At 45.7% G+C, this 25,818-nt stretch overlaps 2 protein-coding genes across 10 annotated transcripts in view; one reads left to right on the top strand and one right to left on the bottom strand.

The window, feature by feature from the left end:
- Window positions 1–25,818, top strand: part of FRMD4B (FERM domain containing 4B) — a 451,582-nt gene that overhangs the window by 80,243 nt on the left and 345,521 nt on the right. For 3 of the 5 annotated variants that reach the window (XM_033926696.1, XM_033926694.1, XM_033926693.1), the window contains exons 2-3: window positions 5,292–5,423; window positions 21,498–21,597. The gene's annotated coding sequence lies outside the window, so the exon portion shown is untranslated. Of the gene's footprint in view, window positions 1–5,291; window positions 5,424–19,694; window positions 19,846–21,497; window positions 21,598–25,818 lie in introns of those variants that run through there. The other 2 variants (XM_033926697.1, XM_033926695.1) reach the window with 2 other exon arrangements.
- MITF (melanocyte inducing transcription factor) overlaps window positions 1–25,818 on the bottom strand; it is a 177,695-nt gene that overhangs the window by 72,351 nt on the left and 79,526 nt on the right. For 2 of the 5 annotated variants that reach the window (XM_033926701.1, XM_033926702.1), the window contains exon 1: window positions 19,459–19,660. The exons of the other annotated variants lie outside the window; for them this stretch is intronic. In XM_033926701.1, coding sequence (XP_033782592.1) covers window positions 19,459–19,514 — 56 coding nt within the window. In that variant the 5' untranslated portion in view covers window positions 19,515–19,660. Of the gene's footprint in view, window positions 1–19,458; window positions 19,661–25,818 lie in introns of those variants that run through there. 5 annotated transcript variants of the gene reach the window in all.

The raw sequence follows: 25,818 nt of genomic DNA, 5'->3' as shown, positions 1-25,818 counted from the left end.
GAGAGGATATCTATGAAAAGGTTCGCCAGACCTTTAAGGATTTGGAGCTGGACTAGGCTAAACTAGCCAGTGTGACAAGGAGTGGTTGCACGCATTAGCCAAGGCCTAGTTACAATCTTAGGAATCCGGACATTATTATCAAGGTAGAACAATCATCTTCAGACTCACAACATGGTCACGTGTGTTTTGATTTTCTTGTTTTCCAAATTTACAACTCGAGTTAATAAAATGCACTAAGGTCACTGACAAGATTTATTTGACTACAGGTCCCATTTATGCGCATTAACATGACAATAGATGTTAGTAACTATACCTTCTTATTAACAACTGACAATAATGAAATGTCTTAAGATTTCCTCTTTTTTTGTGGATGGAACATTTTATTAGGCTTATAAAAAGATTTAATGCTGACTATGGCACATTTAATTAATAATACTAACTCCTTCATTTTAAATACACTCTCTGGCCTCTGGAGGGCAGCAATGTGTGGTGGGAGAGAGGACACACAGGGGAAGGAAGCGGCCTCTGTAATAAAAACAGACATCTGGGAGGATGTTCAGTAAAAGTGGAACATATTGGTCATGGTCCGGAAAAATAAATGATATTCACAGAACGTTAGAAAGATAAGCCACACTACACAGTTCATTAACACCCTCCCTAACACCCTTGGACATACTTACACCACTTTTGTTTACTTCCTAGGATAAAATGTGCCTTCCTACTCAATATTGGTGTTCTAATGCAAAAGTGCAATACCTATTTCTGCCCATGGGGGCGATCTTGACACTTCAAAATGTTTTTATTTTGCTGGCAGAAAACCAGAAAAGCTAGCTGTAACATGTTCCTTCTTTTAGTCCTGCATTAAACACCTCAGCAAAAAGTTGTAAGAACCTGCCCCTATTTTTAAACATTTGCTAAATATTTTCTTGCCAAAGCCTCTTTGAAAGAGACTGGGCTGTTTTTTTCTAAACAATACTTACCTGGCTTTAATGTTTTATTAACTAGATCAAACCCTAACCTAAGCTTCCACTTCTTTTCATTCTGAACTACAGTAAAACCTTGGATTGCAAGTGTTTTGCAAGACAAGCAAAACATTTTATTAAATTTTAACTTGATATATAAGCAATGTCTTGCAATACAAGTACATACAGTATACACGCGTCACATTATCACAACTGAGCCGATGGTTCTTCTCTCTCTCTGACACTGCAGGGGTGTAGTGACTGTTCTAAACAAGCAAAGTTTTGCAATACAAGTACATATAGTACTTTGTATTAAAGTTTTTAGGTTGTGGAATGAATTGTCTGAGTTTCCATTATTTCCTATGGGGAAATTCGCTTCTGGAACGAATTATGCTCGCAAACCAAGGTTTTACTGTATACTGTTTCTCACATACTTCACCACACTCGGGCTTCTACTGCATACACACCCCACAGATATCATCCATATTCTCTGCCACTCTGCATGTCTCTGCAGAACTGATTCACAGGACAATGGCAAGATCAAAAAAATGTGAAATTTTGGCTATCCTGTAATATTACAACAGCAAACATGAATCTCTTATATTTACCATTTACAGCATTAAGGGGATGGGACTTGTATACGACTTTTTCAGTGTGGTTTACACAAACAAAGCAGCTTACCTGGGGGGCAATGAAGTACTCAGTGACTTGCCCGGAGTCACAAGGAGCTGCAGTGGGAATTACATTACATTACATTACATTACTGACATCTATTCCGCCTGTACCTTACAGTTCTAAGCGGATTACATCAGAAGATGACTGGACATTTCCAGGAACAAAAGTTACAATTAAGCGAACTTTTCCAGGAAAAAGTTCCAAATGAGGAGCTGGTTACATTGTACAATTAAGGAGTTGGTTCATAATAAAGTTTTGAGAAGAAGGTGGGAGGGAGGAGATTGCAAGAGGGGAGGAGAAGGGGTTAAGCTGGCTGGATACATTTTTTGAATAGCAGAGTTTTGATTTCTTTTCGGAATGTTTTGTAGTCACAACCTCAGGTTGCTGAGGCGGCTGCTTTAACTTGGGTTACCAGACATCTGGATTTACCCGTACAGGTCCTCTCTTTAGAGGACGTGTCCGCAGGGCTGTGGAGTCGGAGGAAATTTCGGGTACCTGGAGTCGGAGTCAGAAGTACAAAAAACTGAGGAGTCGGAGTCGGAACATTTATCTACCGACTCCATTTTTGAACTTGGCATACCAATCACGAGCGATTCTTTCAGCTATAGCACCCACTATATACACAGCACAAATGTTGCGAGCAGCTTCTGCGGCCTTAGAACCTTGATTAAAAGCAAAAAGAAGGTGGTGTCGAAAATGCTTATTTCTCTCAACTTGACATTCCATTTTAACGATCTGAAAATTAACCAGTGCTTCGGAGTCGAGGAGTCAGAGTCCCTTTCTACTGTGAGCATGAGGTAGAGAGGCAGAGCATACCAGAAAAACTTAAATGATAATGAGGGCTACCGCCATTGGCCTCCGGTCCTTCCATTGAAGTATACTGCAATAGCAGAATACATCACTATCCTACAGAATATGGAGAGCACCTCAAATACAGACTAAACAATCAGGAACTAGAAACAGGAACTCCAGAGAAGTCTGAATTCAGTGCAGCACTGGGGAATAAGAAATGCATTTCCTTCTCTCCTGTGTGAATATAGAGGTATCAGGGTTGCACTTTTGAAAATGACAAATTCCAGTTTGATTAAGTGACTTGGTCCCAGCCTTTCCTTTGACATTTTTTGGGCTGTCTTTAACTGAGTTCTCTCCCTTTTAAAAACGTATGTGCATACCTGCTGCACAAATTAGGTAACATGTTATCATTCTTCAGGTGTGTGCAATTCTGGTCACCATATCTCAAAAAAGATGTAGCCGAAGGGCAGTGGAAATGATAAAAGGGATGGGATGTCTTCCCTATGAAGAAAGGCTAAAGTGGCTAGAGCTCTTCAGCTTGGAGAAGAGACGGCTCTGAGGCGATATGATAGAGGTCTATAAAATACTGAGTGGAGTGGACAAGGTAGATGTGAATTGCTTGTTTTACTCTTTCCAAAAATACTAGGACTAAGGGACATGCGATGAAGCTACTAAGAAGTACATTTAAAACAAACCAGAGAAAATATTTCCTCACACAACATGTAATTAAACTATGGAATTTGTTGCCAGAGAATGTGGTGAAATCAGTTAGCTTAGCGGGGTTTAAAAAAAGGTTTGGATAATTTCCTACAAGAGGAGTCCATAGGCCATTATTGAGATGTCTTGGGTAAATCCACTGCTTATTCCTAGGATAACAAGCATAAAATCTGCTTTACTATTTGGGATCCAGCTAGGTGCTTGGGACCTGAGTTGGCCACAGTTGGAAACAAGATACTGGGCTTGATGAACCTTCGGTCTGCCCCAGTATGGCAATTCTTGTGTTCTTATGGATGGGAGGAAGAAGCACATGCTTGGATGACAAGGCTGGATCCAAAGTAACCTAACTTTTAAGTGGAGGGTAGACCACTGTCTGACTTGTTCTGATTTTCAGTAGAGAGTCTATTGGTTTTCTTGGGTGCTGCCTTTCAATCGCACTGTGACTATTTGAGCCTTGGACTTTATGCTGCTTTTTCATGACAGACTGTCTATATAAGCAGTGTCTCTCAAACCTTTTTAGCTCTGGCACATTAAACGGAGCAAATGTTTTTCATGCCACATATTTGAAATGATAAATTTGCAAAACCAACAAAAAATTAAATTTGAGCGTTATTTATTTAAAGTTCTTTAAGCTATGTATGGGTAATTGGAACAACGGTGAAACTAAAGTAGATAGCATAGAATTGCTAATCAATGAGATGGATGTGCTTGTTTTTGAGTGCAAATTAACTCAAAATGCAGCTCGATAGTCGGCAAGCAAACACTGCTTTTCATCATCCACCATCCGCAGTCGTTCTCTTTTTTTCAATTTAATTTCTGTCAGAGCCGAAAATCCAAGTGCACAAAGATAAGACGATCCAAACGGTAACAAAGCCTTCATTGCTCAGGTTAGGATAACTACTGCATAAAAAATAAAAATAAAACTACTTGCCATTAGTTTTCAAGGACCAATCACGTCAAAGAATGATGCTTGCCTGGGCAATTGTATCCTTAGGCACAGACGCTCATAACATTGACAGACTCTTGCGTACACAACGTACATGTCATTTATTCTAGTGTATACTTATGAAGGGAATTTTAAAAAATAAAATAAAATTCTGGAATCTATCATGGCACACCCGGAATCTTTTTGGGGCACACCACTGTGCTGTGGCACACAGTTTGAGAGACACAGATATAAGTTTGGAATGTATTCTTTGAACTGTTTGGTTCCCGGACCTTTGAAGGAGTTTTCCCCTTCACCCCACCCTCAGTCCTCACTACCTTGAGAGATACGAGATTTAGGAGCCCGTCTTAATTTTTCTGCCCAGGAGTCATTAATCCTAGCTACACCACGGCATCCCTCACAGTTTTTAATATCCTATGAAATAAAAGCAAAGGATTTTGGGTGGGTGATGGGGACAGAAATGGGTGACATTGGCTAACGGGAAGTGCATAACGAATATCATGCTTCCTCATGCCAGCTGAAATTAAACGTACAGATGCTCCAAATACAATTCACATTGCTAACATGTCATCAGCTAGAAGAAAAAAAAACCCAAACAATTCCTCAGTCCTCTGACAAAAGGTCAAGCTTTGGCACCCCTCATCAAGTAATTTGGTAAGGTCTCAGCTATGTGTGTGGGGAGGAGGGGCTGTTCTTTCTTCAGCATACCCAACAGCTTGTGGATGCAGAAGTGTTAAAGGATAGCAAAGGTCATTGTCCCATTTCCTTAGTCTTTACTCTCAGTGCTTGGAGGCGCCAACAGGTCAGGTTTTCAGCATATCTCTAAAAAATGTGCATGAGAGATCTTTCCATGGCTGCTACCTTGTGGTTTAGTAAACATTTATTTTAGTGCATGCTCAAATTGATTTAATGTGCCATGTAGGTCGAACGCTATGGTGCGCATCCAACAAATTTCTATTGAAATGATTTCATGATTTGAACTAAAAAAAAAAAAATCTGAAGATTCAGAAAAATTTAATCGAGCCAAAAATTTTGTTGCCTGTGCACATCTCTAAAATCCTCAAGCCATGCTGGCTTTCAAGATACATCCAAGGCACGAGAACTTTTGCGTGCACCATTGATTGGCTAGTTGTAATATTGTGATTTGTTGCACTATTTTTGTGAGGTGACTATTTTGTTTTATTTTTGTTTTATAACAGATTGCAGATTCAAATCTTTGCCTGATCGCTGCGGGGTCGGTGTGGGCTGTGGCCCCGATTGCATTAATTTGCATGAGGCGGCTTGGTAAATCGGTCGCCTGGGAAGACTCGGCCACGGATCGGATCGCTAAGGTAAGTTTAGTGAATCTAGCCCTAAGTGACTTGCCCAGGGTCAAAAGGAGCAGTGCGGGAGCAGAACTCACAACCTCAGGGTGCTGAGGATGTAACTCTAACCACTACACCATACTATGCAGTGTGTAGTGTCTCTAGAATATACTTTGCAGTGGTCAAATTCACTGTGAAGATACAGATGTCCTACTGAATGCTCGTGTACCAACCTACATGTGACAAATTATACATATCCCTCACAGAGTGGTAGGATTGCCAGATTTGCCTTTCATAAAATCTAGACCCGCTAGCCCCACCCCCAGGCCTGCCTAGTTCCACCCATCCCTGCCCTGGTCCCGCCCCCCACTTCCTGCTCTTGTCAGGCAGGAAGTCCGCGCAAGTGCAGCCATCGTGCACGGACTTCCTCCCTGCACGACACAACTTTTCAAAACCTGGACAAAGTTCTGGGTTTTGAAAAGCCATCCGGACCCCTGGACATGTCCTCAAAAGGAAGACATGTCCAGGGAAATCCGGACGACTGGTAACCCTACAGAGTGGGCAGGAGGTGTAGGGAGTAACAGGCGACTGATTGAAAAACTGTAATGACTGTTCTATCATCAAAGAAACATCACAGGATTTTCTGCAGGACTTTACACTCCAATCCTGCTCATCATGCTCACTCATCAGATAAAAAGAGGTTTCCATCCAGCTATTCTGCTGGTTTGTACGGATCTACATAACCAACAAGAAAATATATTCTTGGCATTTTGTGAAACCCCTCGCACCCAAAAGCAGAGCGCTTAACCCGAGGAAATTGTTCTCTTCTACCGGAAATGAGATAGGTATCGACTCCTTGTTCTGTTCCAAAATCTAGTTCCAGGCACAACAAAGGAGTCGTGAGGATGAGATGCTGATAATTCAGCCACGGGTGTAAAGTTCAAAGTTCACTTTATTGATAGTAGCACTGCGAGGACACCAGATGTTTTCCTGCTCATTCTGAATTTGACCTGTGTTCAATGCTCCATTTATGTGGTAGAACTACCAGCCATTGAGCCTCTTGACAAAGGCATAGATGCTGAAAGACTGTCAGTGTCGAGTCTTCGAGTCTATTATCAATAAAGTGAACTTTGAACTTTACACCCGTGGCTGAATTATCGACATCTAGTTTCAAGTTTTATTTAAAATTTTATGAATCGCTTAATCTTAATACAAAGCGATGAACAGAGCTTAAAAAAAAACAAAAACATTACAATGTTTGGGGAAACAGTTCAAATGACATAGACAAATCACACAGGGCCAGGAGGGAAGAAGGGGTGGAAATACAATGTTTGATAGGAAATGAGACGAGTATTGATTGTCTCGTCGTTGAGGCTTCCATGGGCTCCTTTTTTGGTGCCAAAATCTAGTTCTCCTTACATAGGCCTATGGAAATTTTTCATGTAGCAAAATCTGAAAATCTGGAGATCAGCGTCTAACTATGTAGCAATGAAGTAAGCAATGAGATTCTATTTCTGGTCTCAAACTACAGAACCAGGAAGACGGGTACCAACAACGCTCTAAGAATACTGTATAATCTTAAAATAAAACTATTCAAACATATGTTTAGAAGAACTGTGTCACCTGGTGGTTACGCGGGCCATGACACCCGCTACCTCCTAATTCTATAGACTTGAACTTTAAAATTGGCACACAAAGTTACGCTCACGGGTTATAGAATAGTAGTTGCATGCCAGACTTGATTAACAGGTTGCTTTTTGGCATTATCAGTCAATTATTGGCTATAATTGGTTCTAACTGTCAATCGTTAGCCGTAATTGGCAGTAATCGTCCTGTCAGTATTCTATAAAATGTGCGCGCAAAATCAAAAGAATGTAACTGGATCCAGACTGTATTTATAATAAGGATTGGATACTTTGAACTGTTTTACAATTACATAATTTTATAAAGGCACTTTCGCTCCTATATAACAGCATATGCATGTAATATGCCACTTATATAACTGCTCCTCCCCTCATTTAAAACTACACATGGAAAAACATATCATTTTGTTCAGGGGTGGAATTGTCATTTGCATATGCATTTATCCCTGGATTTTATATATGAGTACGCTCTTGAGATGTGGTTGCAATGCAATTAACTAACGAGCTGCTAACCATCTATAACTGGACATTAGCAAACAATTACTGACATTAACTGGGATTGATATTGATTAGGATTTGCACATGCATCTGGCTGCGCGATATTCTGGAACACTGGCACCTAAATCCCATAGTACAGAACCCCAAAAGGGCGTGGTCATGGACAGGTCAAGAGCATTCCAAAATTTTGCACGCAGTGTTATAGAATAGTTTCCAGGTTTATTTTATACTTGATACATCACAATTGGAGAACATCTATGTGGTTTACATAAAATTACTATCCGCTATAATAATACCCTTAGCGCGCATGTGCACTTCAATCTTCATGGCTCCATGCCTCCGTGGTGCCATGTCCCCACATATGCAGGTTTCCCCATCGCCCTCCCTCGGCTACGCTGGCATCCTGCGGATGCAGCTTAAGCACGGACGCACAGAGGCGGCGACCACGGCAGCGACTCCCCCCCTCCCGCCCTCACTCCGTCTAATAGGACCAATGAGAGCACAAAAATAACGGAAGCAGGCATACCGACGCTCAGCATCCGGACTGTGGTTGGCAGTTGTTCAGGCTGAGGAGGAGGCAAAAGGAGTGATTTAAGGGGAGGTGGATGAAGGGGGCTGGAGCTGAAGCGTCTCAGCGCACGAGAACGAAAGACAGACAGACAGAAAGACAGCAGGCAGGGAGAATGACAGAAAGAAACAAAGACAGACAGACTGTGGGCAGGGAGACAGACAGACAGAAAGAAAGACAGACAGACAAAGGGGGCCAGGGAGAGAGACAGACAGAAAGAAAGAGAGACAGACAGGGGGCCAGGGAGAGAGACAGACAAACAGACAACAGGCAGGGAGAGTCAGACAGAAAGAAAGACAGACAGATAGGGGGCCAGGGAGAGAGACAGACAGCGGGCATGGAGAAAGACAGATAGATAGCAGGAGGGAGAGACACAGAAAGAAAGGAAGAAAGAGACAAGGGCAGGGAAAGAAAGACAGACATATATTTTAGCACCCATTAATGTAACGGGCTTAAACACTAGTATAAAAATAATTAAAAGAAGGAATTATAAATTCAATGGTAAAGGAAGAAAATTGGGTTTTTATAATTAAAAGCTGACTCTATGCTTGTTGTTTCTAATCAAAGTCTGAACTGCTTCCTGCATCCTTTTAGTTTCATTGGCCATTTGCATCTGTAAACAGAAAAGTTTTCAGTAATGTTTTAAAGCGTTCAGGATTTTGTTCTAGTCTAATTAATTTGGAAGAGCATTCCAGAGTTGAGGACTAATGACTGCATAGGAACAATCTCTAGTTGGTGAATAAACTATTTGCCTAATCAATGGAATTACTAAAAATTTTGCTGTGAGGAGCGTAACAAACGTGATGTTGAGTAAGGTATTAAGTATTTGTCCAATTTATGATGGTGATTGATTATAACATATTTTAAAGACCAGAAGTATGATTTTAAATGTTATAGCGATATGTTATTGGTAGCCAATGTGCCAATTTCAATTAAGGGTGTTACGTGGTCAAATTTCTTTTTTCCTGTTATTAATTTTATTGCAGTGATTTGTGCAAGTCGGAGACGACGCAAATGTTTTTGTCTAGCTCCATAGTATGATGGGTTCAGTACACCCAACCTGGGCGCCAGGATTTACACCAGATTTCAGCATTGGTATGTCTGGGGCCCAGAGTTTGGGCACAAGAATTGGCACTAAATGCAATGCTTTAAAGAGCGTGTGACCTTTATAAAGCCGCACTTGTTACCGATCTTTTCCAGCGCTCATTTCTGACCGCCACTTATAGAATTCTTCTCTTTAGGTATTAGCATTTATACCTGTTCCCAGTGGCGTAATAAGGGGGTTAGGGGGAGTGAACTGCCCTGGGTGCTGCCTTCATGGTGTCTCTAGTGCCTCTCCTCATCTCCACCCCCACCCCACATACCTCTTTAAGGGATCCTTTTAATAAGGCATGCTAAATGCTAAGGCGCCCATAGAATATAATGGATGCCTTAGCATTTAGCAAATGCGCTAAATCGGTTAGCACACCTTCATAAAAGGACCCCTAAATATTCGCTGCCACAAGCAGCATCTTCCACTTGCTGCTCGCGTCGGTGTCGGCTCCCTTCTGACATCACTTCCTGGTCGTGGGACCGAGGATGTGACATCAGAAGGGAGCCGCTGCCGGCGTGAGCGACAGGTGGAAGATGCTGCTCACGTCGGCTAGCGTTTCAAGAGGTGGGGGAAAAGTGGGGAGGCAAGTGGCATGGCGATGACAGGCGCCACCGCCCCTGGTGCCAACCTCCCTCGCTATGCCGCCGCCTGCCCCCAAGCAGGCACAAGTCTCTGGAGCTCATTTTAGAGACAATTTCTGCAGCTTTTCAGTTCTCTGTGTCTTTTTAGGACAGGCTCAAAATAGATGCCTGCTCATCCTCCCAACTTTTAAGGCGACCCTGTCATAAAATCACTCTCATTGGAAACTGTGATGGGGTGAATGGACTAGGCACTTCTTCTGCTTCGGTAATTCATAACTGCTTCGCCACAGGAATTTTCAAAGGCTGGGAGAGAACCAGCATACCACATTAAGCAGGACTGGCTGCCTCATTTCAACCTTTTTACAGGAGGCATTAGCAAGGGCCTGTGCCTTCAATTGCACAACAGGCACAAACAAGGTTACTCATCCCAGTCTAAAGAGGAATGAAGGCTAAAGCCTCGACTTCATGTTACATTACCCACGGCCATGTGGCATTCAAAAGTGAAACATTTCAGTAGCCAGCCTCCAGGTCAGCTCTAATGAAAATCTTCTGGATGTGTGGATGATACTTGGGTATACCGGTAACTTTACAATGGAATTCAATCCAAAGTTTCTTCAAATTGAGCCCTCCCTGCCTACGTATAACGATAGCCTAACGTAGGGTTACCAGATGTCAGGATTTCCAGGCATGTCCTCCTTTTCGAAGACATGTCTGGGGGTCCAGAAGGCTTTTCAAAACCCAGCACTTTGTCCGGGTTTTGAAAAGCTTCCTTTCAAAATCGTATCGGGAAAGGGCCTCCGCGCGTCGCGTCCACTCATGCGTGGATGCCATCTGAAGGCGGGGCTGGGGGCAGAACGGGGCATGACACAGGTGGAACAGAGCGGAACTGGGCAGGCCTAAGGGCATGGCCATAGGTCCGGATTTTCCTTTGGGAAAATCTGGTAGCCCTAGCTTAATGGCTTACTGCTTAGTGTTTGAGGGGGTAGAGTTCTGCTGGGTGGATATCTATACACAACACTACACTCAATAAATATGCCAAAAATCCTATAATAGTAACAACAAAGAGGCACAACCAGTCACAACAGGGTTTGGATGGGGGACGCTCAGAATAAGCTACAGTTCTAGCCTGAAACGACTCCACTCAAGAAATAAAGGGCGCTCTCAGTGTGAACCATCAGCAATGGGAGCAAAAGCTCCGATACTTCACTTCTGGGTTGAGGCGGGAAGCCTCCACCACCACACCATCATTGAGCCCCCTATGTGTATATAATAATGAAAAACACCTGCAATAAGGCCCTAAATAAATAATACAATCCAAACAACCCGTGAGCAAATTAAACTCAAACGGTGGAAATACAAACTGAGCGACCCCCACACAAACCCTGCCAGCCGAAACCCGCCAAGCTAACTATAAAGCAATATCAAAACATACTTAAACTCAATCAAAAAAATACTTATCTAAATCAAACTGCCAAAATGAAAACGCCAGGAGCCGAAGTTCAACCAAGCTGGTTTCGGGGAGGAGCCCTTCTTCAGGAACCAAGCCCCGGACCACAAACCAAAAACAAAAAAATGAAAAAAATGCCGAAAAGCGAAGCGGGACGGCTGGAGGGAGGGGTGACCGAGCGGGAGAGCACTCGCGCCTAAAAAGCGGACCAGGAATTACGTCACACACAACCCAACCAATCATGCAGGACGCACAACGCGTCCTAAATCACTCATACCGGGGCGGGAAAAAGAAAAAGCCCCAAAGCTACAGAAAGAGAACAGCAAGACCCGTGCAGTACTCAAACCCAAACATGCTGGGAACCACCCAGCACAGGAAACCTGCACGATAACACGGCACCCAGAAAGAATAGACAGGAACCCTATATAATGGTGTTCCATTCCACACTTTCATTAAGGCCGTGGGGAGCAACAGCTTGAAGTTGGAAAATCCAATATTGTTCCCTAAGGTTTAAATGAAATTGTTTATCCCCCCTGAAATCCCAGGGAATTTGCTCCAGCACAAACCACGCCAGATCAGTAAACTGGTGACCAGCTTCCAGACAATGAGGCACCAGAGGGGCGGCTAGAGATGCCGTTCTGATCCGACTCCTGTGTTCTTGAAGTCTTATCCTGATCTTTCTGCTCGTGCGCCCCACGTAGTGTAGCGCACAAGGACAGATGATAATATATACCACCCAAGCAGAATCACAGGACGTTTGGGATCTAAGATGGTAGGTGCGCTGCGTCCGAGGATGTTGCCATTGAGAAATAGATAAAGAAGACGCACACATATCACAATGGCCACATGGACCATGCCTCCCCCCGGTGACTGCTCGGCCTTTAGTAGATAACAATTCCTTCAAATTTTTAGGACGAGAGAAAGCAATGCAAGGAGCCTGATTAAAGATGGCATGATGGTCCAAAACATGCCAATGCTTTCTCACAATACCGGCTACCTGGTGGGCTTGGTCAGAAAATGAAATAACACACACCTGCTGTTCCATAGGCGGCCTGATAGCAGGAGCCCGCAGAAGCTCAGGATTGGCATAGCGCGCTCTGCGATAGGCTCTCTTGATGGTCCAATCTGGATAACCGCGTGCCTTAAAGCGCTGCCATAACAACTTGGCCTGGGTTCTGAACTCCCCTAATGAGGAGCAGATTCGGCGGATCCTAAGAAATTGCCCCACAGGCAATGATTGACGCAGCCTGGCAGGATGACAGCTGGTGTAGTGTAAATATGAGGTACAATCGGTAACTTTCCGAAAGACCGTTGTAACCAAATGCCCACCGGACTTGCTGACCATAGTGTCCAAATAGGTGACCCTGGCTCCATCCACCGAAGCGGTGAACTTCAAATGTCTATCCAGGGTATTCAGCCAGGTAAGGAATTCATCAAATCTGGCCTTGGTACCAGTCCAAACCAGGAACACATCATCGATGTACCGGAGCCATGTGCCAATATCCGACATCCACATAGATGGATATAACAGCTGTTCTTCGAAATTCGTAACATAGAGGTTAGCCACACTAGGGGCCATGGCCGTCCCCATGGCTACCCCGTGAGTCTGCAGATAAAATTCCCCTCTTACTTCGAAGAAATTCCGCTGTAAAACCAAGGTGGCTAGTTGCATCAAAAAAACCTTGGTTATACGATGATGGAAGAGCCCTTCAGATAACTGTTGTTCCACAATCTTCAAGGCCTCAGTCTGAGGGATATTGCAATATAGGGCTTCCAAATCCATAGTAACCAGGAGGTCGGTGTGTTGAACCTGGATGGACTCGATTTTATTCAAAAAATTGGTGGTATCCAGTACAAAGGAACGTGCCTGAGCAACCCTGGGTTTCAAAAAGTGATCGACCATTTTGGACAGGGTCTCAAGAATGGTCCCACAGAGGGAGACTATAGGTCTACCCGGAGGGTTGGAAAGTGTTTTATGAATTTTGGGTACCGTGTAAAAGCGAGGGCTGCGACTGGGAGGTTGGGATAGATATCTGGCTTCGGATTGAGTAATAATATTATCCAAGAGCGCCTCCTGGACCAAAGTCGATATTTCCATACGCAAACCGGGAGAGGGATCCCTTTCCAGTTTGGTATACCAGTCAACGTTGGAAATATGAGTCGCCACCTGGGCATCATATTGGGCAGTGGACTGAACAACCACCGCCCCGCCCTTATCGGCGGGTTTAATATCCAAGTCAGGGGCGTTCTTAAGAGCTTTATAGTTAGCTTGGCGGGTTTCGGCTGGCAGGGTTTGTGTGGGGGTCGCTCAGTTTGTATTTCCACCGTTTGAGTTTAATTTGCTCACGGGTTGTTTGGATTGTATTATTTATTTAGGGCCTTATTGCAGGTGTTTTTCATTATTATATACACATAGGGGGCTCAATGATGGTGTGGTGGTGGAGGCTTCCCGCCTCAACCCAGAAGTGAAGTATCGGAGCTTTTGCTCCCATTGCTGATGGTTCACACTGAGAGCGCCCTTTATTTCTTGAGTGGAGTCGTTTCAGGCTAGAACTGTAGCTTATTCTGAGCGTCCCCCATCCAAACCCTGTTGTGACCGGGTGGATATCTATGACAGGGCACCTGTGCTCTTTTAATGTTTTTCTATTTTATTTTCATTTCGTATGTTATCTTAATATAATTATAAACCATGCTATAGTCTCAACAGGTTAGAACTCCTTCAAAATATGGCCGCTCGATTGATCTTTAATGCTAAGTGGCACGATCACATAACAATTGCATTGGCTTTCAATTCAGTCCTGAATAACATTTATCATCTCTTACCATGCCAGCGCTATAACAGCGTAATTCTGCGCCAATTCACACTAACTGCTTAGTGCCCCTTAGTAACTCAGTACCCCATGAGTGCTATTTTCCACTCTCACCCCAAAAATATTCCCTAGGAACGGCTCCCAAACTTTTAGTTATGTTCAAGCAGAGCTAATTTAAAAATTCACTATTTACTCATGCAAATGGCATTGAAAACTATCTTTCTCGTTAATTCACGCCTGCTGGACCTGGCTTGTAATCAGTAGGTGCAAATGTTTCATTTTGTTAGTCCCAAGTGCATGACTTCTCATTGGCTGAGATCTCCTCAATCTCAAATAATCAACGGCTTGTTTGGCAACACCATCAATAATGTGATACTGGAGATGTGTACAAAGGTTTGCAGCAGAAGCCAAAAAGGGGGGACAAAATTTGTCTAAGCAGAATTGCTGGCCAAAATAATCTCCCTTCTGGGAATTCCGTCACCACAGAATTTAACAGGAAAGCTTTGGATCAAATAGTCTAAAGAAATACTGCAGAGAGTTTGTTAAATACAGAATTAGCATAATTCATGTAAATATTCTCTCATAAAACGTCTAAGGCAAACAATTGCTTAGCAATGCAGCATACATTTGTAGAGTTTTCCAACCTCTGGCAATTTTGTTTTAATTCCTTTTTGTAGATCCTTCATACCCAATGCCACCTAGAAATCTTTAACCCTTGGTTTTTAAGTTTCTTTTCCTCATTTTTTATCACATAGCAATAAACCTAAAAATAGCTCTACAAGTTAGTGTTTTTCCATTTTTTTTACCCCGCCTTTAAACCCCTTTCAGAAGCTGGTAGGCATAATACCTTCCCAACTTAATCTAAACCTCTCTCATAACCCAAGAGCATTCAGTAAATAATTAATTCACTCCAGAGGTGGCTTTCGCCCGAGTCTTGACTTAATAAAATGGCACAAGTTGATCTGCTTGAATGCCTGTTCACTTAGGGATGGAGCTTTCAGTCAGATGGTACATCTTAAGTTGTGTTACTACGTAGCAAACATTGCAAAAGTTCTGTGGGTGATGGCTGCATTCCAGAGGCCGAAAGGAAAGGCTTTCAAACTTATTTTCAAAAATCTGTAGCATGCAAACATCTTTAATTAATTATCACCTTAATTCTTTACATGGTGTCAAATGATAGGTGCCAATTAGGAGCTTAACTTTTGGAACCCAAAAGGAAGTTAAGCGCTAAAATGGGGGTGAAGCTAAATGCACTTAGGTGCTATTCTGTAACTGGGCACCTAAGTGTTTTAGTATGTAAATGCAACCAAATTGTTCACATGGGCATGTCATTCTGGCTACTTATTCACTACTGTCAGCAGGGTGAGTGTTAGACCTGCTGGGGCCCAGGGTAGAAATTAAGGAGGGGGCCCACAATTCCTCTCCTCTCTGCTCCCTACCCCGGATTTCCCCATCCAACAAATGCCCTCCCATCCAGCATCCCTCCCTCCCTTCCTCCTCCTACCCTATCTCTCCCCTCCACCAACTCCAGGGTTCACCACATGCCCTCCCATCCAGCATCCCTCCCTTCATTTAAAAATTAGCTGCTCCAGGGGGCCCTCATGGACCTGGATGTCCTTCCCTGCTCCCCACCCCATTCTGAAGCCCCCCCTCACCTTCTAAAATATAAAGGGGTCACCGGTACAGTAACAGAACATGGAAGAACATCGCAGAGAAAGCCACGAGCAGCATTAGAGATTACTTGAGTAGTTAATAGTGCGTTTTATGCAGTATTTTATGTTCAATTAATTGTATTGCACTGTCAAAGTTAGAAAATCAATAAAGATTATAAAAAAAAAAAAAATTCCAGATTAGATTTTGGATGCCTACCTGTTAGCACTCTTTATAGAACTGCCCTCCCCACCCATAGGACATAAAGAGAAGAAACTGCACATAGGAAAGGCTGCAACTGGCAGTTTTATCATATATAACACTATAAGACACAGGAAGCACACTTCCGACACATATTCAAGACAGTTCCAGCCTCATGGAGCTTATGATCTTGTCAAGGCACATAGAATGAATACAGGTGGCTGGCATTCTTAAGTGCACTAAAATCCTTTGTTTAGCATTCACTAATGGCCAGTATTAATGCAACGCAAATGAAGCATGCACTCCCACAGATGCTCAAGAAAATGTGGACAAGCATACAGTGATCGTGTCAATGTACTTTGGTTCATTAACCTCTTTTCTACACCCCCCTCCCCTCAATGTTGATAACAGAAGATGAGGCCAAAGATTATGAAGGCCCAGAGCAGTGGGCAGGGCAGAAAAATAAAAGGACTGAGTAGGAGGAGTATGGAAAAATGGGAGAGTGGACTTTATTTCTGGAAAGGTGTGCAAAGATGGAGGAAAGTCAGGCGCAAGAAGAGAAGCGCAGTGAAAAGAATGCTCAGATCTCTGCATCCCACTTTAAATTTACCCAAATACCAGGATACTTTATTTGGTGTTTTAATATCAATTACTGTTCCAACAAGTCATAAGCAATTTGCAGTACATAGGAACATAAGAATAGCCTTATTGGGTCAGACCAATGGTCCATCAAGCCCAGTAGCCCGTTCTCACAGTACCTAGCCAAAACCCAAGGAGTAGCACTATTCCATGCTACCGATCCAGGGCAAGCAGTGGCTTCCCCCATGTCTTTGTCAATAACAGACTATGAACTTTTCCTCCAAGAACTTGTCCAAACCTTTCTTAAAACCAGCTACACTATCCGCTCTTACCACATCCTCTTACCACAACGCGTTCCAGAGCTTAACTATTCTCTGAGTGAAAAAAAATGTCTTCCTATTGGTTTTAAGAGTATTTCCCTATAACTTCATTGAGTGTCACCTAGTCTTTGGAATTTTTGACGGAGTGAAAAATCGATCCACTTGTACCCATTCTGCTCCATTCAGGGTTTTAAAGACTTCAGTCATATCTCCCCTCCTGTCTCTTTTCCAAGCTGAAGAGCCCTAACCTCTTTAGTCTTTCCTCATGAGAGGAGTTCCATCCCCTTTATCATCTTTATCGCTCTTTTTTAGAACCTTTTCTACCGCCACAATATCTTTCTTGCAATAAGGAGACCAGAATTGAACATGATATCAAATAAACTGAACTTGAATTGGAAGAACATATCTTTAAATCCATTTTGGGGTGGAATGCAGTAGACAGCTTACAAATAGGAAATGAAACCATCTGGGCAAAAAAAACCAAATCTATCCTGGCGTTTCATTTGTACACAGTCTTTTTTTTTTCTTTTTCTTTTTGTTCAAGTGACTTGAACTCCATTTACTGCACTTTTTCATTAAGTACCATTTTTGTTCTCTTTGTTGATTCATAACGTACAGTATATATACTGTAATATTTTCTTCCCTTTGTCAATTATATAAAATATTTAAACTTAAAAAAAAAGTGTAAAGAATGGTGTTGCCTGAAATGAGTTTTACTTATCATAAAGTAAACATTGGTATGCCGCATTGTACATATTGTTGCATACTTTTGCTGATCAATCTGTTTATTGGTTTCTCAATCTCTCTCTCTCTCTAACTTGGCACAAGTTACATTAGTGACTCACCATGGGGGGGTAGGGGAAGTTTGATAACTTAAATTAGACACAAACACCTTGATAGTGGGCCGAGGACCTGGAGCTTGATTCTCATTGGCTCTGGGCAAGTCACTTGACCCTCCATTGCCCCTGGTGCATATAAGGCACTTTGGGCTAGCTAGATTCACTAAGCCCACCGATCAAGTCCTGACCCCTTTGTGACCCGATTTTCAACTGACCCATTTCATTAACCTCTGTCCCAATCATGATCCGATCCGCACATGCAAATGAGGGGGAAGGGCATGGCAGCGATTCACAAAAAAAAAAAAAAGAGGGACACCGACTGGGCTGGCCGATCAAAAAGGAGCGACTGCTGGGAACCAATCGCTCACGTGCTTTCCGATTGTCCTGCTCTCTGCCTTTCTGTCCCCTTCGAGCTGCGGGTTAAAAGCATCTACCAAGGGTGTCAAAGCCCCTCCTCGAGGGCCGCAATCCAGTTGGGTTTTCAGGATTTCCCCAATGAATATGCAGGAGATCTATTAGCATATAATAAAAGCAGTGCATGCAAATAGATCTCCTGCATATTCATTGGGGAAATCCTGAAAACCCGACTGGATTGCGGCCCTCGAGGAGGGACTTTGACACCCCTGATCTACACGGACAAGCAGACTTCCTTCTAGTGCCCTGGACCAGCCTGTGTAATCCTCTCCTGCTCTTCCGCCCTTTCCCGCAGTGTGAGCCCGTGGTTTTAACCCAGGAGTTTAAAGCAGGGCTGCAGAACACGCTGCAGTGCAGCCCCGCTTTAAACCCGCGGGTTAAAACCATGGGCTCGCACCGCAGGGAGGGCGGCAAAGAGCAGAAGAGTCAGGGTGGGTTTGTGTTCTGTTCCGTAGCTGCCCTGGACAGTTTTCTTCCACTCCTCTCCCGGCGCATGAACTGGCTTTTTTACGGCTGCAGCGATTGCCGTTGAACAGATCGGGTCCGGCTCAGCCGTCGATGCCTGCCTGGATTACTTCGCCACCCCTCCTCCTTTGTTTTGACCTCAAGAAGATGTTCTGCACATGTGCCGAGATCGCTCTTCAGCGATCCATGCGGTCGGTTGGGGGCGTGCCTCCCATCGGCCTGCTTTTCATGCAGGCGAGTTCAGAATCGGTTGCCTGGCCTCGGATCGGATCTGTGGGCTTAGTGAATGTAGTGATTGTAAGTAACCACAGAAAGGTGGTTATCAAATCCCTTTCCCCCTTATATCCCTACTGTGTGTGAATTAGTACATATCACCTCAAACCAATAGTGGAATTATAGAGCAGACGCCAAGTCAGTTAAATCCCATTATCTGAAACTTTCAGTTGACGAAACTCTCGCCCCAAACACACATGCACCTCTTATCCAGGCAGAAATGCAGTGACAAAGAGATTAATTATGATGATAAAGTTTCAGATATAGGAAATAAGGCAATATAGACCTTTTTATTGGGCTCACTCAATGCATTTTATGATGAGCTTTCAAAGGCAATCCTTTTTCAGCAAATGTGGACACATCTCAGTACATACAAGGGAAACATGAAAGCATTTGAGGGAGAAGAGGTGGGCAGGAGACAGAAAGGTGGCAGAGCAGTAGTATTCAATGCCTTTCTAGTGGGAAGGAAAGCCCAGCTGCTGTTGAAGTCCTGTCATTTTGATGTCTGCCTTGGAAAGTGGACTAACCCCCATTTCACTGAAAAGTTTCAGAGCAAAGAACTGAAAGCCAGAGCCAGGGGTAGGCGCAGAAGGGAGCTTTCAAAAAGAGGGGCACAGAAACAGCAATCGATGCCACTTGGCAGGACCGTTCCCGAAGCGGAGAAGGAGAAAGTGAACTCACCGCTGGAAGCTCTCGAAGGAGCAGGGCAGGACCATGTGCAGCCTCAGCGGCTCCATCGTCGTCTCCTTGCAGGTGCTCGCGCGAGCCCTTGGAGCCCCGAGTGAAAGTCAAACGGGAGGCCCGGCCGGGGAGGGAGGGGCCGGAGGCGGGGCCGGCGAGCGGGCCCTGACTCCGCCAATCCCGGCTCGGCGCCCTTCCGCGGCCAGACCTGTTCAATCCGGCGCCCGCCTGGGCTCCCGGACCCGATCCGGCCCGGACCCCGGAGCTTCGCTGGCACTCGGCTAAAAATAGGCCCTGGCATATTTCCCAGGACGGTGGCAGCCGAGGGAGCTGCAAAGCTCTCGCTCTTGCTTAGAGCTGCGGTTTAGTCCCCCCTCTGGGACTCAGGTGAGGCAGGACCTGCAAAATGTCCTCAGCCTGTAATTCTGTTGCTAGCATTATGGTTATTTTTTATTATTGTTATTTGTAAGCAGTTTGGGGATAGTTTTATCAAACAAAATGCACAGGGCATCCTCCATGAATAGGCAGGAGAGAGGTTTGCAAGCACTGCTTCCATTGTATACACATCTGTCTCCTGCATATTCAAAAATCTGTGCAGGTCCTGATGGTTTGTGTAACTTCTGCAGGATTTTCAGAGCTAAAAATTACCCGGGGAAAACTGTGCCTACCTATACTTTGCTGAACCTGCCAGCTGACTTAAAAGAACCCAATCCTAGTGATTTAAGCAATATAAAACACCTCAGGTTGGCCTAGGCTGTTTTAACTGGCATTTTCAGGCTGTGCCCAGCTGGCAGGGGCTACACGCCTAGCTCTTAAGTCATGGCTGAAGATCAATGCCAAACTGCAATCCATGGAACTGGAGGATACGTTAGATTAGAAGATGGTCCAGCTATTGTCTCCATCAAAGCTCTCCAATCTGCAGGGCCTAGCTGAGCACATTCGTATCCCCCAGGCCAAAGCTGTGACTGATGGGAATTGAATTTAGTGTCAGCTTTTGTATGAATAGTAAGATTTACAATGATCACTCCACAGTACAGATTTAAATACTAAGCTACGACATAGTACAAGGTGAAATGTAGTGTGTCCTTGTTTATTTGAATTCCTGCAATGGAGTGAACGAGTCTACTCAAAATAGGGAAGGAAAGCTCCAGCTGCTAAGATGCCAGTTGGAAACTAAAAGCCAACAGATAGATGAAGCATTTCCTCCCCAGACTCAGAACAGGACAAACACCACATTAAACAATATTCGTATATCTGGCCCTTAGTTAATTTACAGCTTTTGATCTTGGACTTTCATGGTCTCAGTTTAGATTTTAGTTGCACAGTCGGGGCATCTGAATCTGTGGCAGCTGATTAAAAATTATAGCTGGTTTACCACCCCCCACCCCCACCCCGACATAGTTCTATACCTTAATCTGCTGATGATCAGAGAAGATAATTTCTGATACCCTTCATTTATCTATGAGGGATCTTCAAAAGGTTGCCGCACTTTTATTTTTTAAACACTATTCATTAAATATCTCAAAAGCAAATTAGGTCACTTTTCCACATAATTACCCTGGTTTGCTCTACATTTTTCCCAGCATCCTACTAATACACCCTCTTACTGCTTCTCCCGCCCCAACCATTATGAAAGGGCAGAAACCTTTTGGAGAACCCTCGTACTTTTTGGTAGTACAATGTTCCCTAGAAGCTGAGCGGGAATCCTCCAACCACATTGCTGCCAGCGGGGGGTGTTGCTTCAGTATTGTGCTTTCAATTGCCAGGACCAAGCAAGTCCTCTGGAGTCCTGCAGAATTTGCCTATGCCCCAATATTGAATATGTGACTTTGAAACAGCACCCCCACTGGCAGCACTGTTGTTGGAGGACTCCCGCTCAGCTTAGAGAGATCAGCAGTAGTAATCCATATTTATTTTTTCTGGTGTGTATTAGTCCCACTATTTTATTCATTCTGATTTTGTTATGGGGGATTAGTTGCGATCTTCCTTATTTTTATTTTTTACTTTTCACCTTCATTTGTGATTGGATATCCTTTTAGATTATCATCTCCCTTGATAAGTCTACTCTACAGATGCCCACTAAAGAACGAGGCAAACTGAAATGCAAATCAGACGAGAACAGTAAAGATGTTCATTAAGGTACCTTATCAATCATCTTAGAATTTCATCGTATACCGATAAAGCTGCCTGTTTACTGGAAAATCAAAATAGCAGTGGCTCTAATTTTAGACCTATTCATGATTTACACATGTAAGCACCTGCATTTACACGTGTTATCATATACACGTGTAAACCTCATTTTTAGAATAGTATTTATTTTAATTTCTGTGCCACATTAATTAATAATTCCACACTTGTACTCCTGAACTAGGGTGACTGCAAGGGGGAGGAGCTGGGGTAGAACCACTGTTCCCTCTTAGCTGCACAGCTGCGTACTGTTTAACAGGCAGCCGTGCAGCCCTGAGTAGCCGGTGGAGTCGGGACCAGCAATCCCTCCAGTATCACTCTTCCATCTTGTGCCGAAGAAGCAGCAGAGATGGCAAACTGAAACAATCTGGCCGCTGGACCTTCTCATACATACCTATGGTTGCTGGCCTGCCCTCTCCAACATCACTTCTTCCAGGGCAAAGCTGGCAGCTATGTATAGGAAGGTTTCACGGCCAGTTTGTTTCAGCTTGTAACTGCTTCTAATACTGCAGGAAATCAGCAGCAGCAAAGATGCTAGGGGGTAAATGCTGGTGGATGTGGAATAAGAGAGAGGGGGGGGAAAGGTGCTGGTAGATGAGCGATGGGGCAGGTGCTGGTGGAGGTGGGTAGGAGAGAGGGAACAGATGCTGGTGGAGAAAGGGTGGAGAAGAGAGGGGGTAGACTGGTGGAAGTAGGGGGGGAAGAGAGAAAGGGGGCAGAAGTTGGTGGAAATGGTTTGCGGTGGAGGGGGAGAGAGGGGTAAATTTTGTATAGAAGTGGGAAGACAGATTCTAAATAGAACAAGGGAGAGAGAGGGCAGTTGGGGATGGAGTACAGTAGCTTATATGACTCCTGTGAAAATTATTTTTTTCTTTTAAAGAATCAGATACTGCTACTTCTCCATAAGTCATTGTTGAAAATGATAACACCCCTCACTCACCAAAAATGTTATAAATTTCATCTGAATAGGATTTCATCACCCACATCTCAATAAATGTATGAATTCATTCACATGTTCATATGTACTACAGAACTTCTAGTCAGTGGCATAGCTAGGGTAGGAGATGCTCGGGGCACTGGCACCCCCTTTCCCTCCTCTCTGCCTCCCCCGGTCCTTCTGTGCCCCCAATGCCACACTCACGCCCTCCCTTCTCATCCCAACCAGCGTGAGCAGCTTCTCTGGCCTGCTGGTTAACACTGACATTGGCTTTCACTTCCTGGCCCCGTGACCCGGAAGTGATTTCAGAGGGAGCTAGGCCAGCATGAATAGCAGGCCAGAGTACCGTATTTTCGCGGATATAACGCGCACCATTGTAAAACGCGCACAGGGGTATAGCGCGCAGAAATCACGATGATATGTACAAAAACTTTTCTATACCGCGCTCAGGCATATAACGCGCATGCTGCCCGACTCTCCTCTGGCCACCCCGACTCTCCTTTCGCTCTCCCCGACTCTCCTCTGGCCACCCCGATTCTCCTTTCGCCCTCCCCGACTCTCATCTGGTTGCCCCGACTCACCCTGACTTTCGGTGCACTGCCCCGACTCTCCTCTGGTTGCCCCGACTCACCGTTCACCCGCCCTGACTTTCGGTGCACTGCCCCGCCTCTCCGTGCCTGTCCCCCTTGAAGTCCTGTCCCCCCTTGAAGGTCTGCCTGTCCCCCCCTTGAAGGTCTGCCTGTCCCCCCTTGAAGTCCTGTCCCCATCCTGAAAGCCTGATGCCCCCCCTCGACGTCCGATTCTTCTCCCCCCTCGGCAGGACCACTCGCACCCCCACCCCGAAGGACCGCCGACTCCCCGACAATATTGGGCCAGGAGGGAGCCCAAATCCTCCTGGCCACGGCGACCCCCTAACCCCACCCCGCACTACATTACGGGCAGGAGGGATCCCAGGCCCTCCTGCCCTCGACGCAAACCCCCTCCCCCCAACGACCGCCCCCCCCCAAGAACCTCCGCCCGTCCCCCAGCCGACCCGCGACCCCCCTGGCCGACCCCAACGACACCCCCACCCGCCTTCCCCGTACTTTGTGTAGTTGGGCCAGAAGGGAGCCCAAACCCTCCTGGCCACGGCGACCCCCTAACCCCACCCCGCACTACATTACGGGCAGGAGGGATCCCAGGCCCTCCTGCCCTCGACGCAAACCCCCCTCCCTCCAACGACCGCCCCCCCCCCCAAGAACCTCCGACCGACCCGCGACCCCCCTGGCCGACCCCCCCACCCCCCTTCCCCGTACCTTTGGAAGTTGGCCGGACAGACGGGAGCCAAACCCGCCTGTCCGGCAGGCAGCCAACGAAGGAATGAGGCCGGATTGGCCCATCCGTCCTAAAGCTCCGCCTACTGGTGGGGCCTAAGGCGCGTGGGCCAATCAGAATAGGCCCTGGAGCCTTAGGTCCCACCTGGGGGCGCGGCCTGAGGCACATGGGCCAAACCCGACCATGTGTCTCAGGCCGCGCCCCCAGGTGGGACCTAAGGCTCCAGGGCCTATTCTGATTGGCCCACGCGCCTTAGGCCCCACCAGTAGGCGGAGCTTTAGGACGGATGGGCCAATCCGGCCTCATTCCTTCGTTGGCTGCCTGCCGGACAGGCGGGTTTGGCTCCCGTCTGTCCGGCCAACTTCCAAAGGTACGGGGAAGGGGGGTGGGGGGGTCGGCCAGGGGGGTCGCGGGTCGGTCGGAGGTTCTTGGGGGGGGCGGTCGTTGGAGGGAGGGGGGTTTGCGTCGAGGGCAGGAGGGCCTGGGATCCCTCCTGCCCGTAATGTAGTGCGGGGTGGGGTTAGGGGGTCGCCGTGGCCAGGAGGGTTTGGGCTCCCTTCTGGCCCAACTACACAAAGTACGGGGAAGGCGGGTGGGGGTGTCGTGGGGGTCGGCCAGGGGGGTCGCGGGTCGGCTGGGGGACGGGCGGAGGTTCTTGGGGGGGGCGGTCGTTGGGGGGAGGGGGTTTGCGTCGAGGGCAGGAGGGCCTGGGATCCCTCCTGCCCGTAATGTAGTGCGGGGTGGGGTTAGGGGGTCGCCGTGGCCAGGAGGGTTTGGGCTCCCTCCTGGCCCGATATTGTTGGGGAGTCGGCGGTCCTTCGGGGTGAGGGTGCGAGTGGTCCTGCCGGGGGGGGGGGATGTATCGGACGTCGGGGAGTCGGCCGGGCAAGAGGGCTTGGGCGCCCTCTTGCTCCGATCGTGGATGCGGGTGCGGGTGGGAGCGCGTGCGAGCGGTCGTTCGGGGTGGGGGTGCGAGCGGTCCTGCTGGGGGGGTGAGTCGGGCGGGGTGGGAACTATGTTTAAAAACTTTTGTATACCGCGCTCAGGCATATAACGCGCGAGGGGTATGCGCGGTACGTAAAATCACGTATAACGCGCGCGTTATATCCGCGAAAATACGGTAGTTGCTCACGCTAGCAAAGAATTAAAGAGGTACAGGAGGACAGGGAATGGAGGTTCGAATATGGCTGGCGGGTAGGGAGGGGGGGCAGAGAGGTGCCGGCACCCCCACCATGATAGCACCCAGGGTGGTCCCCCCTCCCCCTTACTACGCCACTGATACTAGTTACCAATAGCTGCTTTTCAGCATCCAAGAATCAACAGTCACCTTGCTAGGGATTTGTTGAAAGCCGTTCAGTCAGTTTATACTTTGTATGTAGACTTACTCTAACGTTGTCTGTGCTCGCTGATAATCTAGCAAGTACAATGAGCAGTCTGAAAACTAAAAGGAAGTAGAGCAGTAAGTTAGAAGAGTGATATGGAGAAGCGATTATACCACATTCATAACGTCTCTGTTCTGTAGGCTTGAAACACAGTTTATTCTTCTTATCGGAAAAAGCAAACAGGGGAGATAAAGTGGTCGCCATCAAGAGCATTCAATATTTTGACTTGAAGGGAAAATATCATTTTTGGTGCTTATCCACGGCTTCTCCGGTGGCAGCAGCACACATTGTGGGCTGCTGAACAGCACAAAGAGTGCTGTAAATATTTGCTGGTAACTTCACCACTAGCAAAAGACTGGCCACAGGCACTTAAAACAGAGATTGCCGATAGATAAGAGAGGGTGGCATGAGCCAGTGTGATATATGGCCGCATAATGCGCTCAGAAATATCACAAAATAGTGCCCTATTATTTATTGTAATTTATTTAATATCCCTTAAATAATACAAATTATAATATGAATTAATTTCTAAAATATTAA

This window comes from Geotrypetes seraphini, chromosome 17 (assembly GCF_902459505.1).
Source record: "Geotrypetes seraphini chromosome 17, aGeoSer1.1, whole genome shotgun sequence".
Taxonomy (NCBI): Eukaryota; Metazoa; Chordata; class Amphibia; order Gymnophiona; family Dermophiidae; genus Geotrypetes; species Geotrypetes seraphini.
This window is presented reverse-complemented; position numbering and strand designations above follow the sequence as displayed.